The 13636-nt window shown below is 43.6% G+C and overlaps 1 protein-coding gene across 3 annotated transcripts in view; it reads left to right on the top strand.

The window, feature by feature from the left end:
- Window positions 1–3345: 3345 nt before the first annotated feature.
- Window positions 3346–13636, top strand: part of wdr33 (WD repeat domain 33) — a 39791-nt gene continuing 29500 nt past the window's right edge. For all 3 annotated transcript variants that reach the window (XM_084139936.1, XM_084139935.1, XM_084139934.1), the window contains exons 1-4: window positions 3346–3519; window positions 7033–7260; window positions 9941–10009; window positions 10239–10343. In XM_084139936.1, the coding sequence (XP_083996062.1) occupies window positions 7057–7260; window positions 9941–10009; window positions 10239–10343 (378 nt within the window). In that variant the 5' untranslated portion in view covers window positions 3346–3519; window positions 7033–7056. The remainder of the gene's footprint in view (window positions 3520–7032; window positions 7261–9940; window positions 10010–10238; window positions 10344–13636) is intronic.

The following is a 13636-nucleotide window of genomic DNA, read 5'->3' as shown; positions in this document are numbered from 1 at the left end:
GTGCCAGTCTGTGCAGCTATCCTGTTTGCTGTGTCACCACGCTATCCTCCTGCTTCATCATCACTGGACTTTGGAGGTCAAACTCTGACTGACTCAGCAATTGCCTGATGCCTACTCCAGCCCATCCATTGCTTACAGTATGTCTGTCTGTCTGTCTGTCTGTGTGTGTGTGTGTGTGTGTGTGTGTGTGTGTGTGTGTGTGTGTGTGTGTGTGTGTGTGTGTGTGTTTGTGTGTGTGTGTGTGTGTACGTGCGTGCGTGCGTGCGTGTGCGTGTGTGTGTGTGTGTGTGTGTGTGTGTAGTGAGATGGCAGACTGTGTTGTACCCTCTGTCCTCTCTGAAGGGGTTAGTGTGTGAGGGCTCTAGCCTGCTGCATCCTGAAAAACATGACCTTCCTCTCCTTTCACCAGGATACACACATCTCAACCTCCACATATGTAAGTGTGTCCGTGTGTGTGTTGTTTTAGTCTGCCCTAAACATAAAACAGTGTTTTCTGTGAGAGATAAGTGTTTCCACTGTTCTATGAAGTTGATGTGTGTTCTCAGTTGTGTTTGATTTAATTTAGTTCCCAGACACTTCCACCCAAATGCGCGAAGAGTCTGGTTGGCCAATGCGTGTGCGAGAGAGAGAGGAAAAGAGAAGCACTGATCTCAGTTGTCTGTAGTTATATTTAGCTGAGAGAGAGAGAGAGAGAGAGAGAGAGAGAGAGAGAGAGAGAGAGAGAGAGAGAGAGAGAGAGAGAGAGAGAGAGAGAGAGAGAGAGAGAGAGAGAGAGAGAGAGAGAGAGAGAGAGAGAGAGAGAGAGAGAGAGAGAGAGGTATGAAGAGGCTAGAAACCAACTTCTGTAAAATACTAGCTTCAAAGAGTACAGCTAGGTTGATGTATAGGTTTTTGCAAAAAATGGTTTCGGGTTTAAAAACTATGCCACAAAATAACCATTATACATTGGGACATTTCTACTTTACTGTGGGCGGATTCGATTATGCTGAGCCGCTGGGCACTGGTCTATGGCCTGTGACATGAACAGCAAAAGCAGTGAGGGAGGAGCGCCCTTCCCAAATCAACAGTAATCTCTCTGCACCGCTCAGTCATGTAGTCAACAAGGCAGCATGGTGCATCGTCTAGAAACATACAAACACATAAAATATTTGTTTGAATTTTTTAACTAGTTTTCATTGGGAAGGCAGATTATGCGTTTTTATCAAAAGCAATCACTTTTGCATGTGAAAACACAAAATCCTACTCATTACTCCACATGCTAATTTACGTCACTTTTGTTTTGAGCCGACTTCGCCATGGGCTTTGAATGGGGCACCCGGTTCCAAAACGAATAGAATCAACTTTCTGCCCTAATGAAAAAAGATTGCAGTATAACTGCAGTATGCTGCAAATACTGCATCCAAAATATCACCGTTTTTTTACTGCAGTAATTTTGCAGTGTAACTGCAGTTAGAGTTATTCTGCAATTACTGTGTCCAAAATACCACAGTTGACTGCAGTTACTGCACTTTTACTGCAGTTTCAAAGGGTGTGTTCGTAAATTCAATCTGGAGTGCCAGAGTGCGCTCAGAGTGCGCTCTGGGCGGTCGTAAATTCAGAGCATTGTCAGGTTGTCTGTTTGTCAATTCAGAGCGTTTTGCTCTCGGAGCGTTCAGAGCGCACACTGGATGCTCTGGCCGAGGAGTAGGGTTGATCCGAGCGTTCTGACCTCACAACGGCAGCTAACGTTGGCTAGCTTGCTAGCTACTTCCAGACACAAATGAGAGAACACCTCACTCTGACCATTTTACTCGCCCTAGCAGAGCTGGTTAGGCTGTTTTCATGTTATCTAGAGCGTTGGTGACTGTAACTGTGCTGCTGGCAACAATTTAATTACGCTTATTTGCTGACTTTTACTGACACCGGCCACATTCAACAGGTGTTGAGCGTTCATCAGTTATTCTGCGCTCTGGCACACTGAGACGACAGTGCTCTGAAATCGGAGTAGATAGCCAGAGTGAATTTACAAACGCACCCAAAACTGCAATATTATTTTGTAAGGGCGCCGGTGCAACAGACGCCTACCCGAGCGCCCAGTCCAGATTCATTGAATTCCCTTATTATTATTATTATTATTATTATTAGTAGTAGTAGTAGTACCAGTACCCTAATCCTCCTCCAGTAGTTGGAGAGGCTACAGAAAGATAGGGAGGGTGTTGATCCATCTGATTTGCTTAAGAGACGTCTGGATACTGTGTATCAGGATTTTGTGGCCATTTACACAGATGGTTCAGAAGACCTAAGGACAGGACGTACTGGGTCAGCATTTGTAGTGCAGGAATGTGGGGTGGAAGTCAGGAAACGTATTACAGATAATCTGGCTGTATATATACGGCGGAGCTGATGGCCATACTGTTGGCCTTGCAGTGGGTGGAGGAAGTCAAACAAGACAGAGTAGTTATTTACTCTGATTCATGTGCAGTGTTAATGAGTCTCCAGTCCTTTAGCTCACGTAACAGACAATACCTGCTTTATGAGGTGCTACAAACCCATGGCAGGTTGAAAAAAAAAAATTATGCACTCACTAACTGTAAGTCGCTCTGGATAAGAGCATCTGCTAAATGACTAAAATGTAAATGTAAATGATTAAACAGATGGGTATTCAGATAATATTTACTTGGGTTCCAGTCCATGTGGGGGTGGAGGGGAACGAGGCAGTAGATGAACTGGCTAAACAAGCACTTAGTAGTGGGGAAGTTGATGTTTAAGTTTCAATGAGCAAGGCAGAGGCAAAAATACTGATATATACAGTGATGGTGCAGAGATGGCAGGAGCAGTGGAGTAGAGATAATAAGGGAAGGCATTTATTTCAAGTACAGACGAAAGTCGGGGAGGGGAGGACGGCAGGAAATGACAGAAGAGAGGAGGTTATTTTTTACAAGATTAAGGGTGGGACACAGCCAGTTGAATAAGACATTAAATGTGGTAGGAAAGCATCCAACAGGAAAGTGTGATTACTGTCAGGAAACAGAGACCGTGAAGCATGTATTGCTACAGTGTGGGCAGGATCAGAGGGAAAGAGAGAGGATGAGATCTAGTATGAGGGAGAAGGGGATACAGGAAATGAGTTGAAAGAGTATATTGACTAGAACGTCATTAGAGGCAGGTAGGATTTAGTTCATCCCTGTCTCTGGCCTACACTCCAGTACAGTAGGTGGCGGCAATGCACCATAACGTTGGATGCCAACCGCCGATAGACCCCACTGAAGAAGAAGAATAAGAATAAGAAGAATACCCTAATTACGTGATGACGTTAGAAACGCCCACCACCGGCGTAATGTAGTCAGTCGTGTTTAAAAAAAAAAAAAACTGAAGCAGGAGAAAGCGCCGAAATGGAGGCCGGCGTAGGTGGCTAAACACGAGAAGTGACAAACCGATACATTTTCAATAAACTTTGAGGCGCTTATGATTCTCAAAAAGAGTATCTCTGAGAAGAATCTAGTTATCCATAGCTAGATAACTCTGCATTGGATATTGTTGGTGAGTTTCTAAGCATCGCGTTGTTGTTGTAAAGACTACTTCCACCGGGCGCCATTTAATTACGTTGTCAAGTCAGGAACAAAACATCGATTTGAAGAGGAACGGATTGTGATGTCTATTTTCGTGTTAGACACAAACCTTGAAATAGCTTACTGTCTATCCATACACCGTAAACTAATCCCTTAATAGTTTGGCAGCTAGCTAACGTTTTTCTTTGTTATTCATATTGACCTACGTTAGCGTGTTAGCTAAGCGTTAGCTAGCAAGCGTTAACGTTAGCTGGCTAGCAGCCACCACCTCGTCCATTTCAAAGGCTAGTAATGGCTTGTTGACATCAACTTAACTAGTTACCTAACTTTAGGCATAGTTTCCCCCACATAAAATACAGTTGGGGTCATAACTATTGCAGTTGGTCAACAACTTGGATAACAATCCAACCAGCCAGTGTAACTTCACGTTAACTTAGCTAATCAGCCGCGCACTGGTTGCCAGGATCTGTGCGCTAGCTAGCATTAGCTGGTTAGCTAATTAGCATAGAAACCTCTGGTTAGCTAACTAGCATAGAAACCTCGTGTGCTGCTGGATAACGTTACCGTGGCAAGAAATTCAGACTCCCATAGAACTGCAACAGTAGCTAGATAGCTTAAACATTTAGCTAGCTGTCTTAGTAGCTAATAGCTAACCAACCTTAGTTAACTACCGGTAGTTAGCTACCTCTCTGACTCTGGACATAATAACATTGCGGGTAACGTTAGTTAGCTAATCAGTTAGCCTATAAGTTGACTCCAGATAGCTAGCTACCTCCCAACGACGCTGGCTTTGGACCCGGGCTAGGGGTACAAATAAAGTTGTTTGAATAGTTGCATATGTTGCCCTCACTAGGTAGCTAGTTAGTTACTTTTCTCAATTAAACTGCTTTATAACTTACTTTTGGACATAAGTGGAAGTTGTCAATTGTACAAATCCAACAAGGAACAATTGCACACAGTGTAGCACACCGAATCACTGCATATTTCCTCACTAGTGTCCTGGTTATAATGGTCTGTCCTAATGCACAAAATAAAGTGGATTTTATTATGGCCACATGTTGGGGAAATGTATTGAAGAGAATGATGACATGAGAAATTGTCAATTGTAGCTTATTTGAAATGAGTCATTTTGTGAAGTTTCTGAGCCTAATGTTAGATAAAAAGTATTACTGTCAGTGGGTTCTGTGTTTTTATTACCACATTATGTAAAATGTCTGTTTACTCATTTAGTTATTTACATGTGAAAGTGTAATGAAATGCACTTTGATTAGCCTTGATACAGTTTGTTTGTTCTTTATGCAAGGCAACTCTTAACTGTGTTCATTCATTGTCATGCCAAACATGTTTCATGCCAAACATGTATGACATTGATGAAGGAGTTGGCTACAGTATGGGACCAGAGCGTTTTGGAATATTGCTTCATTGTCCATTTATTATAAGTGGTCCCACTCTTCGATAAACATATCTTAGTGTCGCTTCTAGTTGTAGGATGTGTTTGTGTTTTAATGGTGGCTGGTCTTTTTCCTTTATGTAAAGCCAGCCTTATTACTATGCTGCATGTAGAGGGCAGCAGGGAGTGTTTTCTTTGACGTCATTGAGATGTTTTCTACAAATGTGTGTACAATGCTGAATGTTGTTGCTATAGTAGGCCTATAGCTAGATTTGCCTAAACTGAGTTTGCTCAAAGTTCACCCAGGTACTGCTTACATGCGCATACATGAATGTCATGACTGACTGTTGCATTGCTGTTTTGAATTGTGCTCATGGCAGGCTTGCTGTACACCTGTGTTCACCATAGGTTCAATGTACAGCCGAATAAGCTTGTGCACGATAGTATGACAGAACAAAGTTTAAATGTAACCTATAATTGATGCTTGCAAGATGGTATGACTGAAGCCATGTTTGTTTTGTTTCCTGTGTCTTTTGTTATGAAAGACGGGCAAAGGAAGTCTGGAAACCTGTTGCAACAACACCCCTTTTGCCACTCATTAATTTAGACTTGCCCATATTTGCAAGCTCACCAATCTAGAACTCCTCTGAACTGATTTACATGTCAAGCAAGTAAATGTTGTGTCTTTGTAATCACATAGGCCTAATTGGTAGAAGTTGCCCGTCACTGCTGGTTCAGGATTATATGTTTTTATTGACCTAAATAGTAGGGCTGTGAAGATACCAGTATCGCAATATTGTTACTTTTTCCATGGCAAAAGTGAAAACACGAAGCAGACCTAACTCTTTGATTCTTTAAAAACCTGCGGTATGTAAAATACTGTGCTATAGCTTGGAAAATAAATAAATGTGACTCTGGATGACAACATAATGATGTTTGTTTCCAACATTAGGGCTGCTTTCCTAAATAAGTTTAAATCTACTTCGTGTTTGTTTTCTTGCCACGGTACTAACGAGTATCAAATCAAATTTTATTGGTCACATGCGCCGAATACAACAGGTGCAGACATTACAGTGAAATGCTTACTTACAGCCCTTAACCAACAGTGCATTTATTTTAAACAAAAAAAGTAAAAATAAAACAACAAAAAAAGTGTTGAGAAAAAAAAGAGCAGAAGTAAAATAAAGTGACAGTAGGGAGGCTATATATACAGGGGGGTGCCGTTGCAGAGTCAATGTGCGGGGGCACCGGCTAGTTGAGGTAATATGTACATGTGGGTAGAGTTAAAGTGACTATGCATAAATACTTAGCAGCAGCGTAAAAAGGATGGGGTGGAGGGGCAGTGCAAATAGTCCGGGTAGCCATAATTCGCTTTTCAGGAGTCTTATGGCTTGGGGGTAGAAGCTGTTGAGAAGTCTTTTGGACCTAGACTTGGCACTCCGGTACCGCTTGCCGTGCGGTAGCAGAGAGAACAGTCTATGACTAGGGTGGCTGGAATCTTTGACAATTTTGAGGGCCTTCATGATACTGGTATCATCCCGGCCCTACTAAATAGGCCTAATTAAGGTTGTTAGGATTTGGGGTTGGATAGTCCGATCCTAGATTTGTCTAGGACTGTGATCACTACCCACCTGTGGTGTACGTTCTCAGTTTCAGATGTGCCTGTCCAGTCAGGGGAGGTGTCATGTCTTATTGTTATTTGAAAAGACAGAACTCTGCAATTAGACAGCATCTACTTATGAGTTGACTGTTCTGAGAAATGTATATTGTGGGTGTTTGTGGTGATAAAGCTTCTTGGTAGAGAAATGTTGCAAATTAATGCCTGATCAGTTACATGGGCCGAAGCTGAATTTGTCATCTGTAGTTACAGTATAATTAATCTTCTAAATAATGGCTGCACAAACCTGTTAGACCCAATTAGCTGAGATGACTTTTGTGCCCTTTCAAAATAGATTTAGTATGGATATTTTGAAGAAGCACTGCCCAAGTATTTTGTGAGAATACTGCATTGTTTAGCATCTTATCTCTGTACTCATGACAGATTTACTTTTCAACTGCCTCTCACCTCCACCCCCCTCTTCCATCTCTCCCCAGGTTTAGAGGAGCAGCAGATTGACCATGGCGACGGACACCAGCTCCCCGCCACGGTTCTTCCACATGCCGCGGTTCCAGCACCAGGCGCCACGGCAGCTCTTCTACAAGCGGCCCGACTTCGCCCAGCAGCAGGCCATGCAGCAGCTCACCTTCGACGGCAAGCGCATGCGTAAGGCTGTCAACCGCAAGACCATTGACTACAACCCCTCGGTCATCAGACACCTGGAGGTAATGGACGTGAGATGAAGCATCAGTTTTATTTTTATTTTGTGATCAAACTTTTGAGTTCTCTGGTGGCCCACTCAATGAACACATTTTTTCCAGCCACCACAGCACAGTCTGTTTCTAAAGAAACTGGACTTTGTGCACAGAGTAATGGCATTGCATTGGATAGCAGCCCAAGGCTCAACATTAACAGTTGTCCTATTTTCCAAGACAAGTAAAAAAATACAAAATAACAAGCAAACAAGAAGAATATAGATTTAATTTGTCTGAATGGACAAGTAAAAAAATAAAAACTTTATTCCGATCAGAGGCCAACATTGGAATAATATTCATCCATTTTTCGTGTAGGCCTACATAAATAAAAAAAAGCCTGCATGTTGAAGTGTAGGTAATATGCAGGTGATATTGGCTTATAGCCTCATGTCCAAACCGATGCTGACATGAGGGAGGTGGCAGAAAATGTAGCCAAACTTTAATAAGACTTTTAATTACGTAAATGTAGACTAAACGCCGGTCATGTTTGACAAATATAATGAAAGATCGAATCCTACTACACCGGCTCTGACACTCGTCAGATGTGGCAGGGCTTGCAAACTATCACAAATTACAAAGGGAAACTCAGCCACGAGCTGCCCAATGACGTGAACCTACCAGAAGAGCTGAATGCCTTCTATGCTCGCTTCGAGGCAAACACTGAACCATGCATGAGAGCACCAGCTGTTCCAGGCGACTGTGATCATGCTGTCCGTAGCCGATGTTAGTCAGACCTTTAAACAGGATAACATTCACAAGGCCGCAGGGCCAGACGGATTACCAGGACATGTACTTGGAGCGTGCGCTGACCAGCTGGCAAGTGTCTTCACTGACGTTTCTCTTCCTCAATAGTGTGCAGCGAATTTTACTAGATGAAAAGCCGAAATGAGTATGATATCCTGGCATTTAAAGCATACTACATTTCCGAAATGTTACATATTATAAAGCTTAATTTTTGCGCATGCCTAAAATGACTACCTTTTAGAATGCAAGTATGGGTATTCGGACATGGCCAGTTTCTAATATCCACACGCAGACATGACCATGAGCGCAGAGAGCTGTACTTGAGCACTCACTCCCACGTATGTACAGTGCATTTGGAAAGTATTCAGATCCCTTTACTTTTTCCACATTTTGTTACGTTACAGCCTTATTAAACAATTTATTAAATTATTATATTGCATTTACATAAGTATTCAGACCCTTTACTCAGTACTTTGTTGAAGCACCTTTGGCAGCGATTACAGCCTTGAGTCTACTTGGGTATGACGCTTCAAGCTTGGCACACCTGTACTTCGGAAGTTTCTCCTATTCTTCTCTGCAGATCCTCTCAAGCTCTGTCAGGTTGGATGGGGAGCGTCGCTGCACAGCTATTTTCTGGTCTGTCCAGAGATGTTCAAGTCTGGGCTCTGGCTGGGATACTCAAGGACATTCAGAGTTGTCCTGAAGCAACTCGTGCGTTGTCTTGTCTGTGTGCTTAGGGTCGTTGTCCTGTTGGAAGGTGAACCTTCACCCCAGTCTGAGGTCCTGAGCGCTCTGGAGCAGGTTTTCATCAAGGATCGCTCTGTACTTTGTTCCGTTCATCTTTTCCTCGATCTTGACTAGTCACCCAGTCCCTGCCGCTGAAAAACATCCACACAGCATGATGCTGCCACCACCATGCTTAACCGTAGGAATGGTGCCAGGTTTCCTCCAGACGTGCCGCTTGGCATTGAGTTGAATCTTGGTTTCATCAGACCAGAGAATCTTGTTTCTCATGGTCTGAGAGTCCTATAGGTGCCTTTTGGCAAACCAAGCGGGCTGTCATGTGCCTTTTACTGAGGAGTAGCTTCCATCTGACCACTCTACTACCATAAAGGCCTGATTTGTTGGAGTGCTGCAGAGATGATTGTCCTTCTGGAAGGTTCTCCCATCTCCACAGAGGAATTCTGGAGCTCTGTCAGACTGACCAGTGGGTTCTTGGTCACCTCCCTGACCAAGTCCCTTCTCCCCCGATTGCTCAGTTTGGCCAGGCGGCTAGCTCTAGGAAGAGTCTTGGTGGTTCCAAACTTCTTCCATTTAAGAATGATGGAGGCCACTGTTCTTGGGGACCTTCAATGCTGCAGACATTTTTTGGTACCCTTCCCCAGATCTGTGCCTCGACACAATCCTGTCTCGGCGCTCTACGGACAATTGCTTTGACCTCATGGCTTGGTTTTTGTTGTGACATGCACTGTCAACTGTGGGACCTGATATAGACAGGTGTGTCTTTCCAAATAATGTCCATTCAATTGAATTTACCAATCAAGTTATAAAAACATCTCAAGGATGATCAATGGGAACAGGATGCACCTGAGCTCAATTTCGAGTCTCATAGCAAGGAGTCTGAATACTTATGTAAATAAGATATTTCTGTGTTATTTTTAATGCATTTGAAAAAATGTCTAAACCTGATTTCGCTTTGTCATTATGAGGTAGTGTGTGTAGATTGATGAGACATTTTTTATTTAATCCATTGTAGAATAAGGCTGTAACGTAACAAAATGTGAAAAAGGTCTAGGGGTCTGAATATTTTCTGAATGCATTGTATTTGGCTGAAATGTATGTGAATGCAAAGACCTTTGTCCCTTTTTTCATGGTTCCTTAAATGCTTTCTTTTTCTTGACTGCAGAATCGCTTGTGGCAGCGAGACCACAGAGATTTCCGTGCCATCCAACCAGATGCAGGATGCTACAATGATGTAAGTATGGACAGATACTAGGCTTATATGATTTACAATTAAAACAGTGATTTTGACCTTCTGTTGTCCGTGAGCCAGTAAGAAAATATGTTATCAATGAATCCGTGTCAGGGTGTTAGCAAGTCCCTCTTCCTGGCTAGATTTGATGTATTTTGTACCCATTTTTAGACAATATGCTGAAATGTCTCTTTTTTTCTCTCATCTCCCTTTATTCCTCTGGCTCTTGTAGCTGGTTCCTCCTGTGGGCATCTTGAGTAACCCCATGAACGCAGTGACCACAAAGTTTGTCCGAACCTCCACAAACAAAGTAAAGTGCCCCGTCTTTGTCATAAGGGTAAGTCTCTCCTCACACACTTTCCTCATTTGTTCAGGGCAGATTACTTGTATCACTCTGAGACCATGTGAAGCCCATAGTGCATGGGTATCACTCAATTCCTGGAGGGCTGTGTGTCGTCTGGTTTTTGTTATTACATTTTGTGTCCAATGAAGACCGAGACAACCAGGTGAAGGGAGTTCCTGACTAATCACTAGACAAGTTTCCATTGAACCGGGTTTATTCGATGAAAGCAAAGTCTCAAAAAACATTGCGAAATGTGAAATGGAAAAGGCAGCTATAGGAGAAATTATAGGAGAAATGTTCTAAAGATGGGCAAAGTTTGTATCTGTTAGACGGATGGATTTTCTTTTGTCTAACTTTCTTTATTGCGACAAATGATGGAAAGTGTTTTTCTAAATAAATGATGGCAGAATAATTTTGAAGGTATTTGAAGATACGCGTGTATCTATAAAGCGCAAATCACATTTACGTAAGTATTCAGACCATTTACTCAGTACTTTGTTGAAGCACCTTTGGCAGCGATTACAGTCTCAAATCTTCTTGGGTGTGACTCAAGAAGCTTGGCACACCTGTATTTGGGGAGTTTCTCCCACTCTTCTCTACAGATCCTCTCAAGCTCTGTCAGGTTGGATGGGGAGCGTTGCTGCACAGCTATTTTCAGGTCTCTCCAGAGATGTTTTATCAGGTTAATGTCTGGGCTCTGGCTGGGCCACTCAAGGACATTCAGAGACTTGTCCCGAAGCCACTCCTGCGTAGTCTTGGCTGTGTGCTTAAGGTCGTTGTCCTGTTGGAAGGTGAACCTTCGCCCCAGTCTGAGGTCCTGAGCGATCTGGAGCAGGTTTTCATCAAGGATCTCTCTGTACTTCACTCCGTTCATCTTTCCCTCGATCTTGACTAGTGTCCCAGTCCCTGCCGCTGAAAAACCTCCCCACAGCATGATGCTGCCACCACCATGCTTCACCGTAGAGATGGTGCCAGGTTTCCTCCAGACGTGACGCTTGGCATTCAGGCCAAAGAGTTCAATCTAATCTTGGTTTCATCTGACCAGAGAATCTTGTTTCTCATTGTCAGAGTCCTTTCGGTGCCTTTTGGCAAACTCCACGTGGGCAGTCATGTGCCTTTTTATTGAGGAGTGGCTTCCGTCTGGCCACTCTACCATAATCTGATTAGTGGAGTGCTATAGAGATGGTTGTTCTCCCATCTCCACAGAGGAACTCTGGAGCTTTGTCAGAGTGACCATTGGGTTCTTGGTCACCTCCCTGACCAAGTCCCTTCTCCCCCGATTGCTCAGTTTGGCCAAGCGGCCAGCTCTAGGAAGAATCTAGGTGGTTCCAAACTTCTTCCATTTAATAATGATGGAGGCCACTGTGTTCTTGGACCCCTTCAATGCTGCAGAAATGTTCTGGTACCGTACTGTAACATAACAAAAAGGGAAGGGGTCTGAATACTTTCCGAATGCACTGTAGAGCTTGATTTATAAGAGAAAAACAAAACAATTTCTCTAAATATGCTTTGTTGCACAATTAAACATCAATACACTACATTTCAAACAATCTGGAATAATCTAATGAAGGCTTGTAAAATTATACGTAGGCTAAATATAAGCCTTGAACCATAACACCCACTAATCATTTAATTATTTGATCAATATAGTTTAACCTGCTTTTTTTCAATAATCACTGATCTGGCTTTCAAGTCTGTCTACGAAAATGCCCTTTTTACAAATGTAAATAGAACCGTGCACATTGCACATCCACTAATAATGACCAACTTCTGGTAGCAGGCATTTTAGAAAACGTATACAGGTCTCATAAACAATCTCTCAAGCACAAGCCCACTGCTAGTGAGTAGCCAGCTAATCTTTATACACTGCTCAAAAAAATAAAGGGAACACTAAAATAACACATCCTAGATCTGAATGAATGAAATAATCTTATTAAATACTTTTTTCTTTACATAGTTGAATGTGCTGACAACAAAATCACACAAAAATTATCAATGGAAATCAAATGTATCTGGATTTGGAGTCACCCTCAAAATTAAAGTGGAAAACCACACTACAGGCTGATCCAACTTTGATGTAATGTCCTTAAAACAAGTCAAAATGAGGCTCAGTAGTGTGTGGCCTCCACGTGCCTGTATGACCTCCCTACAACGCCTGGGCATGCTCCTGATGAGGTGGCGGATGGTCTCCTGAGGGATCTCCTCCCAGACCTGGACTAAAGGATCCGCCAACTCCTGGACAGTCTGTGGTGCAACGTGGCGTTGGTGGATGGAGCGAGACATGATGTCCCAGATGTGCTCAATTGGATTCAGGTCTGGGGAACTGGCGGGCCAGTCCATAGCATCAATGCCTTCCTCTTGCAGGAACTGCTGACACACTCCAGCCACATGAGGTCTAGCATTCTTGCATTAGGAGGAACCCAGGGCCAACCGCACCAGCATATGGTCTCACAAGGGGTCTGAGGATCTCATCTCGGTACCTAATGGCAGTCAGGCTACCTCTGGCGAGCACATGGAGGGCTGTGCGGCCCCCCAAAGAAATGCCACGCCCACCATGACTGACCCACCGCCAAGAAGACGAGCACAGGGCGCCAGTGGCGAATTTGCCAATCTTGGTGTTCTCTGGCAAATGCCAAACATCCTGCACGGTGTTGGGCTGTGAGCACAACCCCCACCTGTGGACGTCGGGCCCTCATACCACCCTCATGGAGTCTGTTTCTGACCGTTTGAGCAGACACATGCACATTTGTGGCCTGCTGGGGGTCATTTTGCAGGGCTCTGGCAGTGCTCCTCCTTGCACAAAGGCGGAGGTAGCGGTCCTGCTGCTGGGTTGTTGCCCTCCTATGGGCTCCTCCACGTCTCCTGATGTACTGGCCTGTCTCCTGGTAGCGCCTCCATGCTCTGGACACTACGCTGACAGACACAGCAAACCTTCTTGCCACAGCTCGCATTGATGTGCCATCCTGGATGAGCTGCACTATCTGAGCCACTTGTGTGGGTTGTAGACTCCATCTCATGCTACCACTAGAGTGAAAGCACCGCCAGCATTCAAAAGTGACCAAAACATCAGCCAGGAAGCATAGGAACTGAGAAGTGGTCTGTGGTCACCACCTGCAAAACCAGTCCTTTATTGGGGGTGTCTTGCTAATTGCCTATAATTTCCACCTGTTGTCTATTCTATTTGCACAACAGCATGTGAAATTTGTCAATCAGTGTTGCTTCCTAAGTGGACAGTTTGATTTCACAGAAGTGTGATTGACTTGGAGTTACATTGTGTTGTTTAAGTG

This window comes from Coregonus lavaretus, assembly GCF_964263955.1.
Source record: "Coregonus lavaretus genome assembly, chromosome: 23".
NCBI classification, from domain to species: Eukaryota; Metazoa; Chordata; class Actinopteri; order Salmoniformes; family Salmonidae; genus Coregonus; species Coregonus lavaretus.
The sequence above is the reverse complement of the archived record's forward strand: the minus strand, read 5'-3'. Positions and strand labels throughout refer to the sequence as shown.